This window comes from Myxocyprinus asiaticus, chromosome 16, assembly GCF_019703515.2.
Source record: "Myxocyprinus asiaticus isolate MX2 ecotype Aquarium Trade chromosome 16, UBuf_Myxa_2, whole genome shotgun sequence".
Lineage (NCBI taxonomy): Eukaryota > Metazoa > Chordata > Actinopteri > Cypriniformes > Catostomidae > Myxocyprinus > Myxocyprinus asiaticus.
The window spans coordinates 36,499,878-36,513,605 of record NC_059359.1 but is presented as its reverse complement, the minus strand read 5'-3'; the positions used below and the strand labels follow the sequence as shown (position 1 = coordinate 36,513,605).

The 13,728-nt window shown below is 43.0% G+C and overlaps 1 protein-coding gene across 1 annotated transcript in view; it reads right to left on the bottom strand.

Moving 5' to 3' along the window:
- The window catches only part of dnah5 (dynein, axonemal, heavy chain 5), a 234,836-nt gene that overhangs the window by 196,041 nt on the left and 25,067 nt on the right, over nucleotides 1-13,728 (bottom strand). Inside the window, exons 8-10 of the mRNA XM_051720100.1 lie at nucleotides 12,414-12,527; nucleotides 11,996-12,103; nucleotides 11,788-11,910 (exon numbers count right to left, since the gene is read on the bottom strand). Of these exons, the coding sequence (XP_051576060.1) occupies nucleotides 11,788-11,910; nucleotides 11,996-12,103; nucleotides 12,414-12,527 (345 nt within the window). The remainder of the gene's footprint in view (nucleotides 1-11,787; nucleotides 11,911-11,995; nucleotides 12,104-12,413; nucleotides 12,528-13,728) is intronic.

Genomic DNA, 13,728 nt, shown 5'->3' with positions numbered 1-13,728 from the left:
GCTCGTACTCCCAGGGGGGACGGCGCACCCAGGGCCTGGTATGCCAAAGCGATGGCATCCATGATCCAGTGGGCAATCCTCTGTTTGGAGACAGCCTTCCCCTTCTGCTGTCCTCCAAAAGAGACAAAGAGCTGCTCAGAGCGTCTAAAGCTCTCCGTGTGATCCAAGTAAACATGCAAAGCACGTACTGGACACAGCAACGACAAGGCTGGGTCTGCCTCCTCCCGGGTCAGTGCTTGCAGGTTCACCACCTGATCCTTAAAACCTTGGGCACATAGCCCAGCCGGGGTCTCAGGATCACGTGATAGTATGCCGGACCGAACTCTAGGCACATATCGCTGACAGAGAATGCCTGTAGGTTCCAAACCCTCTTGATGGAAGTGAGCGCAGTCAGGAGGGCCATCTTCAATGAGAGGGCCTTTAGCTCGACTGACTCCAGGGGCTCAAACTGGGCTCTCTGTAGGCCCAGCAGGACCACAGAGAGATCCCACGAGGGAAAAAGGTGCGGCCTAGGAGGATTCAACCTCCTGGCACCTCTCAGGAACCTGATGATCAGGTCATGCTTCCCCAAGGACTTACCGTCCACCGCATCATGGTGTGCCGCTATAGCAGCCACATACACCTTCAAGGTGGAGGGGGACAGCTGCCCCCCCAACCTCTCCTGCAGGAAGGAAAGTACCGACCCGACTGCGCATCTCTGGGGATCTTCACCTCGGGAAGAACATCAATTCATGAACAGACACCACTTCAAGACATGCAGCTGCCTCGTAGAGAGAGCCCTGGCCTGAGTGATAGTGTCTACCACCGCCAGTGGTAATATAATATTATAAGCTGTTATATGCTATAGAACTTTGAGAAATCTAACTAATATACCCTTATATCTAGGGGATTTTTTGCAAAAATAACACCAAAGCTTTCGATTCTGGTGACTTTGAGATAAGCATTTTTTAAAATTATTTTCTTGAGTATGAGTAGGGTTCATGTTATTATTGGCTAAAGCATTTCTTCCAGTAACCGTTCAAAACAAATGCTTTCTCGCACTAAAAAAACAAGACACAGCGCAATGACAAGAGCAGAACGCAAGTGTCTCGAGATGCGTTTTTATCAGTTCAAGAAGTTCTTCTTACTTTACACAGTGTCTAAAAATGCAGCGCATCTGTGAAAGATGCTAAAAAAAACAATCTTGAAGACTTGAAGACTCAAGATGGCGCCGAGTATGGCTGCTGCGTTGCGAGCTCCGACACAACATGGCAGTGTTTTGTTTGTTTTGTTCACAATTCTTATGTTTTTTGTCTTGGATGTTGTCTGCCTTATTGTCTACGACAGACAAACACTTTTGGACATTGGTTCAGCAATTTCACACCGTAAACCGGACTTCAAATTCCTCAATGCCGACCCGCTGTTTACAAACACGCAAGCGGAGCCCTTTGTCTGGGCAGTCCGGACGCGGAAACGCAGGAGGAAAAGGGGAAACAGAGCCGGCGTTCTCATCAGAGTAAGACGCCGCGCAAATCGACCCCCGCTACCCAGTATTCTACTGGCAAATGATCAGTCTCTGGATAACAAGCTCTGCGAGCTGAAAGTGCGGATCTCTTTCCAACGAAAGACGAGGGACTGCTGCATTATCTGCCTAACAGAAACTTGGATGTCTGCAGAGATTCCAGACTCAGCCATTGAACCCGCGGGGTTCTCCGTGCACCAAGCGGACAGAGCGAAAGACCTCTCAGGTAAAAGCAGAGGTGGTGGTGTATGTTTTATGATCAACAAATCCTGGTGTGATCAGAGGAACGTACATTCTATCAAGTCTTTCTGCTCTCCTGATCTGGAATTCCTCATGCTTCTGTGTCGACCATTCTGGCTACCGAGGGAATTCACAGCGGTCATTATCACAGCTGTGTACATTCCTCCACAAGCCGACACAGACCGGGCAATCAAGGAACTGTATGGGAGTATAAGTGAGCAGGAATCTGCGCACCCTGAGGCCGCTTTCATTGTGACCGGGGACTTTAATAAAGCCAGTTTCAAATCAGTCGCACCAAAATACCACCAGCACATTAGTTTCAACACACGAGGGGACCGGGTTTTGGACCATTGCTACTCTCACTTCTGGGATGGCTACAAATCCCTCCCCCGTCCACCATTTGGCAAATTGGACCACTCTTCCATTCTGCTTCTGCCCGCTTACAGGCAGAAACTGAAACAGGAAGCACCCACCCTCAGAACGATCCAGTGCTGGTCGGACCAATCAGACTCTACGCTATAGGACTGTTTTGATCACACGGACTGGGAGATGTTCCGGTCCACCTCTGATGACGACATCGAGCTTTACGCTGATAGCGTAATGTGTTTCATCAAAAAGTGCGTGGAGAACGTAGTTCCGACCAGAACAATGTGGATCTACCCGAACCAGAAGCCATGGATAAATAGCGATGTTTGCGCAGCACTTAATGTGCGGACCTCCGCTTTCAATTCCGGGAACGCGGAGGAGCATAAACAAGCCAATTATGCCCTCCGAAAAATCAGAACAGCAAAACGCCAGTACAGGAACAAGATTGAAGGACAGTTTAACACCACCAACTTTAGAAGCATGTGGCAGGGAATTAACATCATCACAGACTTTAAAGGGAATAAAAACTCCGCCATGAACACCGCTGCCTCTCTCCCGGATGAGCTAAATACTTTTTATGCTCGTTTCGAGGGAAATAACACCGCCCTCGCGGAGAGAGCTCTCGCAGCCAAAGCTACAGAGGTTAGTTCACTCTCCGTCTCTGTAGCGGATGTAACCCGATCCTTCCGACGGTTGAATATCCGCAAAGCCACGGGTCCAGACGGCATTCCGGGCCGCGTCATCAGAGCATGCGCGAACCAGCTGGCTGGTGTTTTTACAGACATTTTCAACCTTTACCTCTCTTTGTCTGTAGTCCCCACATGCTTTAAAACATCCACCATTATGCCTGTTCCAAAGCAATCAAAAATAATTTGCTTAAATGACTGGCGTCCTGTTGCTCTGACCCCCATCATCAGGAAATGCTTTGAGAGACTAATCAGAGATTACATCTGCTCTGTGCTGCCTCTCTCTCTTGACCCATTGCAGTTTGCTTACCGCAACAACCGCTCCACTGATGATGCCATTGCATCTACACTACACACTGCTCAGCATTCAACACCATAGTGCCCTCCAAGCTAGATGAGAAACTCCGGGCTCTGGGCTTAAACAGCTCGCTGTGCAGCTAGATCCTGGACTTCCTGTCAAGCAGACGCCAGGTGGTTAGAATAGGCAGCAACATCTCCTCATCACTGACCCTCAAAACTGGAGCCCCACAGGGCTGTGTTCTCAGCCCACTCTTGTATTCCTTGTACACACATGACTGTGTGGCAACACATAGCTCCAATGCCATCATTAAGTTTGCTGATGACACGACGGTTGTAGGTCTGATCACTGACAATGATGAAACAGCCTACAGAGAGGAGGTGCACACTCTGACACACTAGTGTCAGGAGCACAACCTCTCCCTCAACGTCAGTAAGACAAAGGAGCTTGTGGTGGACTTCAGAAGAAAAGACAGAGAACACAGCCCCATCACCATCAATGGATCACCAGTGGAGAGAGTCAGCAGCTTCAAGTTCCTGGGTGTCCACATCACTGAGGAACTCACATGGTCCATCCACACTGAAGTCGTTGTGAAGAAGGCTCATCAGCGCCTCTTCTTCCTGAGATGGCTGAGGAAGTTTGGAATGAACCACCACATCCTCACATGGTTCTACACCTGCACTGTAGAGAGCATCCTGACTGGCTGCATCTCCGCCTTGTACGGCAATAGCACAGCCCACAACTGCAAAGCACTGCAAAGGGTGGTGAGAACTGCCAGACATATCATCGGAGGTGAGCTTCCCTCCCTACAGGAAATATATACAAGGCGGTGTGTGAAAAAAGCTCGAAGGATCATCAGAGACTCCAGCCACCCAAGCCATGGGCTGTTCTCACTGCTACCATCAGGCAGGCGGTATCGCAGCATCAGGACCCGCACCAGCCGACTCCATGATAGCTTCTTCCCCCAAGCAATCAGACTTTTGAACTCTTGATCTCCCACAATCAAAATACATCAGCACTGCAGTTTATTACTCTTACTCTTGTACCTCACACCAGACTGTCATAAATTATATTATTATTATATATATTCTCTCTTAACAACTTACTATCAACCGACAGCCTGAATGTCAATACAGTACAATACAACCTACTGTACATTCTATATATACTACTATATATACTTTTTTATTTTATTTTTTTATTGAATAATGTGTATCTACATTGTGCGCATTGTATACTGTACAGTGTATGTTATTATTTGTATAGTGTGTTGTGTGTAATTATGTGTATATTAGACTTTAAATTGTGTTGTGTTAATTTGATGTTATTGTAAATTGGTATATGTCTCATCACTGTCACGACTGCTATGTTGATCGGAACTGCACCCAAGAATTTCACACACCATTACACTTGTGTATATGGCTGTGTGACAATAAATGTGATTTGATTTGATTTGATTTGAAATATCCAGCGCCCATATGCCAATACTTTTTTACTGTGTGAGAAACCACTCCAAATGATTCAGTGAGAGAGCAGTCTGAACGAATTGTACTGAATCACGAAACAATCAGACTGTTTTACAAGCCCGTTTGGCCAATTCACTAAAAAGAACAGACTCAAAAGAATGATTCATTCTCAAATCATGCATTGCTAGTTCTTTTAAACAGCCAACAGAAATACAGGACACACGCTATCAAGTCAAGTAAAAATGTATTTATAGAGCACATTTAAAACAACAGGAGTTCAACCAAAGTGCAGTACAGCATGAAACAGAGCAATAACCTTGAGAAATAAATAAAAAGGGAAAATAAAACAAAATAGATTAATACAATCAGAAAATGCATGATCAGTTGACTTTGAAACTCAGAGAAAACTTTAAAAAGTATTAAATGCTAATGAATAAAAATAGGCCTTTAGGCTAGATTTAAAAGCAACTATCGACAGTGAGTCCCTGATGTGCAAAGGTAGATTATTCCAGAGTTTAGTGGCAGCTACAGAAAAGGCCCGATCACCCTTAGACTTACATTTAGAGCTGCTTCATCGAGCCCCTCCGTGGACAGCAAGCCAAATAAGTTTAACCTTAATAGCTTAAAGATTATACGGGCAAATGGACTCATGAACTGACTTCTGAAGGTATTGGTGGAGGCATGAGAGCCTAGCAAGATAACCTCAGTTTTATTTTCATTCAATTGTAGGAAACTGTTAGGCATCCAACTTTACTTCATCTAGGCATGTTAAGAGATTGTCAGCTGAGCAAGAATCATCTGACCTGATAGGGAGGTAAAGTTGTGAGTCATCAGCATAACAGTGATACGAAATGTTATATTTCTGAAGAATGGAACTAAGTGGAAGGATATAGATAGAAAACAACAGAGGCCCTAGGATGGATCCCTGTGGAATGCCACACAAAATGGGTGCAGATGAAGATGACCCAATCTTCACCGATAAAGTCCTGCCCTTTAAAAAAGATCCAAACCACTGTAAAGCCAGGCCCTGGATGCCAACCATAAGATCAAGGCATTTTAAAAGTATATCATGATCAATAGTGTCAAATGCTGCACTTAGATCCAACAATACCAAGATAACACATGACCTGGAGTCAAGGGACAATAAAATGTGACTCTGTACTGTGCATTGTTCTAAAACCTGGAATTTGTCTAAAAAGTTGTACTTATCGAGATAAGTAAATAAATAAATAAATAATTTCTCCAAAACCTTTGAGATAAAAGGCAATTTTGAGATGGGTCTGAAATTATTATAAAGTGCAGAGTCTAGATAGGATTTTTGCAATACAAGCTGAACTATGGATCATTTCAAACTAACTGGAACTACTCCAATCGTGAGAGAGCTATTTATTATAGTGGCAACAATCGGATTGATGGTATCAAAAACATCACAAAACAACCAAGCAGGCAGTACATCTGATGGGCAATAAGTGAACTTCATACGAGAAATGGTTTTGGATAATTGACTTTAAGACACAGATTGAAAATGAGTAAAGTAGCTAGGTTACGGACTCAAGATGGCGCCGAGTATGGCTGCTGCGTTGCGAGCTCCGACACAACATAGCAATGGTTTGTTTGTTTTGTTTACAATTCTTATGTTTTTTGTCTTGGATGTTGTCTGCCTTATTGTCTACGACAGACAAACACTTTTGGACATTGGCTCAGCGATCTCACACCGTAAACCGGACTTCACATTCCTCAATGCCGACCCGCTGTTTACAAACACGCAAGCGGAGCCCTTTGTCTGGGCAGCACGGCCGCGGAAACGCAGGAGGAAAAGGGGAAACAGAGCCGGCGTTCTCATCAGAGTAAGACGCCGCGCAAATCGACCCCCGCTACCCACTATTCTACTGGCAAATGTTCAGTCTCTGGATAACAAGCTCTGCGAGCTGAAAGCGCGGATCTCTTTCCAACGAGAGACGAGGGACTGCTGCGTTATCTGCCTTACGGAAACTTGGATGTCTGCGGAGATTGCAGACTCAGCCATTGAACCCACGGGGTTCTCCATGCTCCGAGCGGACAGAGCGAAAGACCTCTCATGTAAAACTAGAGGAGGTGGTGTATGTTTTATGATCAACAAATCCTGGTGTGATCAGAGGAACGTACATTCCATCAAGTCTTTCTGTTCTCCTGATCTGGAATTTCTTATGCTTCTGTGTCGACCATTCTGGCTACCGAGGGAATTCACAGTGGTCATTATCACAGCTGTGTACATTCCTCCACAAGCCGACACAGACCGGGCACTCAAGGAACTGTATGGGAGTATAAGTGAGCAGGAAACCGCGCACCCTGAGGCCGCGTTCATTGTGACCGGGGACTTTAATAAAGCCAGTTTAAAATCAGTCGCACCAAAATATCACCAGCACATTAGTTTCAACACACGAGGGGACCGGGTTTTGGACCATTGCTACTCTCCGTTCCGGGATGGCTACAAATCCCTCCCCCGCCCACCATTTGGCAAATCGGACCACTCTTCCATTCTGCTTCTGCCCGCTTACAGGCAGAAACTGAAACAGGAAGCACCCACCCTCAGAACGATCCAGTGCTGGTCGAACCAATCAGACTCTACGCTACAAGACTGTTTTGATCGCACGGACTGGGAGATGTTCCGGTCCGCCTCTGATGACGACATCGAGCTTTACGCTGATAGCGTAATGTGTTTCATCAGAACGTGTGTAGAGGAAGTGATTCTGACCAGAACTGTGCGAATCTATCCGAATCAGAAGCCGTGGATCAACAGCGATGTTCGCGCGGCACTTAATGTGCGGACCTCCGCTTTTAATTCCGGGAACGCGGAGGAGCATAAACAAGCCAGTTATGCCCTCCGAAAAACTATCAAAACAGCAAAACGCCAGTACAGGAGTAAGATTGAGGGACAGTTTAACACCACCAACTCTAGAAGCATGTGGCAGGGAATTAACATCATCACGGACTTTAAAGGGAATAAAAACTCCGCCATGAACACCGCTGCCTCTCTACCGGATGAGCTAAATACTTTTTATGCTCGTTTCGAGGGAAATAACACTGCCCTCGCGGAGAGAGGTACAGAGGTTAGTTCACTCTCCGTCTCTGTAGCGGATGTAACCCGATCCTTCCGACGGTTGAATATCCGCAAAGCCGCGGGTCCAGACGGCATTCCGGGCCGCGTCATCAGAGCGTGCGCGAACCAGCTGGCTGGTGTTTTTACGGACATTTTCAACCTTTCCCTCTCTTTGTCTGTAGTCCCCACATGCTTTAAAACATCCGCCATTGTGCCTGTTCCAAAACAATCGAAAATAACTTGTTTAAATGACTGGCATCCTGTTGCTCTGACCCCCATCATCAGCAAATGTTTTGAGAGACTAATCAGAGATTACATCTGCTCTGTATTACCACTCAATCTTGACCCGCTGCAGTTTGCTTACCGCAACAACCGCTCCACTGATGATGCCATTGCATCTACAATACACACTGCTCTCTCCCACCTGGAAAAAAAGAACACTTATGTGAGAATGCTGTTTGTAGACTACAGCTCAGCATTCAACACCATAGTGCCCTCCAAGCTAGATGAGAAACTCCGGGCTCTGGGCTTAAACAGCTCGCTGTGCAGCTGGATCCTGGACTTCCTGTCAAGCAGACGCCAGGTGGTTAGAATAGGCAGCAACATCTCCTCATCACTGACCCTCAACACTGGAGCCCCACAGGGCTGTGTTCTCAGCCCACTACTGTATTCCCTGTACACACATGACTGTGTGGCAACACATAACTCCAATGCCATCATTAAGTTTGCTGATGACACGACGGTGGTAGGTCTGATCACTGACAATGATGAAACAGCCTACAGAGAGGAGGTGCACACTCTGACACACTGGTGTCAGGAGCACAACCTCTCCCTCAACGTCAGTAAGACAAAGGAGCTTGTGGTGGACTTCAGGAGAAAAGACAGAGAACACAGTCCAATCACCATCAATGGAGCACCAGTGGAGAGAGTCAGCAGCTTCAAGTTCCTGGGTGTCCACATCACTGAGGAACTCACATGGTCCGTCCACACTGAAGTCGTTGTGAAGAAGGCTCATCAGCGCCTTTTCTTCCTGAGACGGCTGAGGAAGTTTGGAATGAACCGCCACATCCTCACACGGTTCTACACCTGCACTGTGGAGAGCATCCTGACTGGCTGTATCTCCGCCTGGTACGGCAATAGCACTGCCCACAACCGCAAAGCACTGCAAAGGGTGGTGCGAACTGCCAAACACATCATCGGAGGTGAGCTTCCCTCCCTCCAGGAAATATATACAAGGCGGTGTGTGAAAAAAGCTCGGAGGATCATCAGAGACTCCAGCCACCCGAGCCATGGGCTGTTCTCACTGCTACCATCAGGTAGGCGGTATCGCAGCATCAGGACCCGCACCAGCCGACTCCATGATAGCTTCTTCCCCCAAGCAATCAGACTTCTGAACTCTTGATCTCCCACGATCAAAATACATCAGCCCTGCACTTTATTACTCTTTTATCTCACACCGGACTGTCATAAATTATATTACTGTCATTATATTATGTCTCTCTTAACAACTGACTATCAACCGACAGCCTGAATGTCAATACAGTACAATACTGTACATTCTATATATATACTTTTTTTCATATATATTTTAATTTTTATTGAATAATGTGTATCTATATAGTATCTATATAGTAAAAAACAAAAACAAAAAAAAAAAAAAACAGCATATTGTATACTGTACAGTGTATGTTATTATTTGTATATTGTTGAGTGTAATTGTGTATAACAGATGTTTAAATTGTGTTGTGTTAATTTGATGTTTTAAGTTGTGTAATTATGTATAACAGATGTTTAAATTGTGTTGTGTTAATTTGATGTTTTAAGTTGAGTGTAATTATGTATAACAGATGTTTAAATTGTGTTGTGTTAATTTGATGTTTTAAGTCGAGTTTAATTATGTATAACAGATGTTTAAATTGCGTTGTGTTAATTTGATGTTATTGTAAATTGGTATATGTCTCATCACTGTCACGACTGCTATGTTGATCGGAACTGCACCCAAGAATTTCACACACCATTGCACTTGTGTATATGGCTGTGTGACAATAAAGTGATTTGATTTGATTTGATTTTGATTTAGGTGGCTACACTGACTGAGGGAAATCCATATCTGAGGGCAAAAGGTGAGATCTGATATCCTTGATTTTTCTGACAAAAAATTCCAAAAAATTTTCACAGGTCTCAGGAGTAGCATCATAAGGGGAAGAAGCAATAGGATTAAGAACAGAGTCAATAGTTTTAATAAAGTACCTTAGGCCTATTAGCATTTTTGGCAATTAAATCTGCTAAATATTTTGATTTAGCCTCACTGACAGAGCTTTCATTTTTAAATTGTCCCTCAGAATTTGGTAGGAGACTTGAGGTCTGTCATTTTTTCCACCTGCACTTAGCCCTCCAGCACTCTTGCTTAAGAGAGGACTGAGGATTTGCCTTAGCTTTGCATCTTCTAGGCCTCAGTGGGGCAGCTGTATCAAGAGCAGCTGAACAAACTGAATTAAAAACTTCAACCAGCTGCTCTGTATCCATATCACAAGGAGGAGCAACAATAACATTTAAGAGGAGAGTAATATAAAACTCTGAAAAATGTGAAGCTGTAGAAGAGTGTATAACATGAGAATAATGTGTATATAGAGGGAGAATGGGCAGGTGACAAGAAATAACAGGTTCAAATACAACTGAATTGTGATCAGAAATACCAGCATCAAATACTTCAAGATTACGTACAGAAAAACCATGAGTCAAAACAAGATCAAGTGTATGGCCCTTGTTGTGTGTTGGACATAAGACAGATTGAACAAAATTAAGAGAGTCCATAAGGCTTAAAAAGTCTTTGACCAGGGGTTTAGAAGGGCAGCAGACATGAATGTTAAAATCTCCCAAAACCAGTATTCTGTCACAGCGTGATACTTGATCTGAGAGAAACTCAGAGAACTCATTAATGGAGACCTATACATTAATACACAAAGCAGTGGGCCATTGAGATCAACTTTTAAAAGCTGAGCCTCAAAGCTTGAAAAAGCATCAACAGGCAACAGTCAACATTTAAAGCAATCTCTAAAGATAGTGGCTAAACCACCACCATGACCGGCAGTCCTTGGATAACTAAAAAAAAGTACAACCAGGAGGAGACAACTCGCCAAGAGATGACAGATCACCATCATTTAACCAGGTCTCCATTACAAATAAAAAGTCCAATGTACGAGAGCTAAAAAAGTCATTTAAGATAAAAGTTTTGTTTGTCAGTGACCTGGCATTCACAAGGGCCATTTTGACTGATGGGTGAACTGTAATTGGGGGGTCAATGAAGTCAGGTAACATCTTCGAAGGTAGATATTCAGTAAACAAAGATGGGCAGAGTTTACACTTCCTTTCCCAACATTGTATTAGTGGAGAAACAGCGAGAGGTGGACCAAACAGCCGGTATGTTATATCCTTCCGATGAGACGACAGGCTCACTCGTACAATGATTGTGGCGAGATCCCCGGTGCACATAACAGGGTCGGTGAGCAATACCTAGGGTGAAGCAACGGTTGCCAATTCCAGTGGCCAGTCGTGCTGAAGAGTTTAGATGCAGCAAATACAGGGATGAGTAGGACACCATATCACTGTACTCATTGTACGCACAGTGTGTACAGCTGCAGGCACCAGTGTACAACGACAAATAACATTTGCCATTACATTAAATTAAAGTGAAACCGGAGCGCTTTGCGTTCACTAAAGTCCTCGTTTATATTTTCGCAGGAGTTTGGAGCGAACCTCTGCAGAGAGAGCGTGCATCATAGCTTCAATTCTGGTTCAGAAGAGGTTTCTTTATGCGCTCTTCGAGAGCTGTACTCAGTGCAGTCTGCGGTGTTGCTGAGTAAGACAAAGACACTCAAATGCGCCGTGCATTCTCTTATTTGGACAGTATAATCTGACTGGAATTTAAAGTGCACAATAATCACTGTTATCTCAAATGACCTCGGTTAAATCAAATAACCGCGATCAGATGATTATTTAATAATCGTGACAGGCCCACTTTTTACATTAAAGGCCAAGGCAAATGTGTCACATTTTTCTCCTTTTTCTTTTAAAGAATGTTCAGCCGAATTATCTGGCCCTCTATCGGTATATAAACCCATCCTCCAGCTAAAATTCACACAGTAGCATACCTGATTCAAGCGAATGGCAGCTTTGAGTTTCTCAGATACCACTTCCTGCGGCTGATCCCAGATGGTTGCCGAGCCATTATTTGTGATGTAGGCCTTGCAGGCGGTGATCATTTGATTTGTAACCTAAGGAGAAAGATAATACTTCTAGCTTAAAGTATTAAGGCTGTAAAATGAAATTGAGTTATCTTGGGTGTCAGCTCACTCTTACCTTGACAAACAGGGAGGTAATCCTCTCGGAGGTGTTGTAATAACGAGAGATGCTATGGATCATACGGATCGCATTTATGAGCCCAGGAATGGCCTCTACCATGGACACCTATATTAAGCCACACCAATAACACAAGTAATATTAAAGGGTGTAATAAACATTTCATGAACTAGTTATAACAATGTCATTAGACTGTGTGGCACGTAACATTTGTAAACATGACCTTAGATATCATATCAGTTTTGTGGCCATATGTATCTACACATAGCAGTATGATTATAGATGAACAATCAGTAACCAGAAACTGATTAAAAAAATGGCACACTTTTATTGCTTATTAGTTTTTTTCTTCATCATTGTTTGCTGGCACAAATGTAGTAAGCATATGGCTTGAAAACCATAGCAGAGGAAGTCTTACAGGGTTGCTGTTGTACAGCGGGTCGCAGAACTTCTCGAGGGTGTACAGGTACTTCACATTGTCTTTGGCCTCATTTGCCACATCAGTGATTCTGATGTCTAGTTCTCGCCAAACCTGCAGGAGAAAATAATTTCGGGGCCGAAAATTAGACAGCAAACTGTCTAGAAAGAAGAAACAGTTAAATTAGGGGCATTACAGGATTGAAAAAAAAAAAAAAAAGCCATTGTTGCTTCATCAACAATGTGGGGGAAAAAGAAAGAAGCGACATTTCCCCTACTATTTGAAGAAAACTGAATTACAAATTTCAGAGGCACGAGTTTACCTTCAAATTTATGTAGGAAGAGATTAGACCAACAGCATATTAGGCAGGTGGTCAAAATGTTTTGGCTCATTGTTGTATATTGCGTGTTACCCAATAGCTAATTGCAGTTTTCAACTGCGAATAGAAAGCTGTCGTTGCATATTGTGTCCGTGGACTTTTGTTTTATCAACACCAAGATATTCAGTAAACATTTATAATAATGTATAAGGAAAATTTTATATCTTAGGTCCTGTAACTGCGCATCATTTCATTTTATTTTTCATAATTTTTTATCACATTTTTTCTTTCACTTGCTCATTTCCAAATGGTCCAGAAGTGTGACAATTTTTTATATAATATAATTTGTATTCCATAGTTTCTGAATTAATATGAGGTCATACAATTTGAATGCATAATATTTAGAAATAATCTAAAACTCTAACTAAAACTAATGTTTTAATTTTAGATAGAGTAGTTTTAGATCTCCAGGGTGATATTCGTTCTTGAGGTTTACATGTATATTTTTTTTACATTTAGATAGATGCTGAAAAGAACAATAAGTATTCACAGCAATTAAAACGAGTAACTTTATCAGATAAAATCTTTTTAATGCCATACAGTATGTATGTATAAGTTACATCATGATGGGACTTACTAAAATATAATGATTTCTATTTCTTTTTTTATTGCTGAATTTAATGATCATCAAAGCTCAGAAAGTATGAAAAACAAGTAAAAAACACTATTGATGTTAAGTTGTAACAATAGCGTGTATTTCACATATTTACTTAAGTGTGTGTGCTGTCACAATTTTTTCTAAACATTTGAAATTTTGAACACCAAATGATTTGCAAACATTTGTAGGTCATTGAAGTTGGATTTACATTTTAGATGCTGTCAATATGTTATTATTGTACATTTCAGTGTCTATGCAAATTTATGTAAATGTTCACGTGAGAGGATCAAAATTTATGTACGAATACCTATAAATACTAATTAATGTTGCATTAGCAT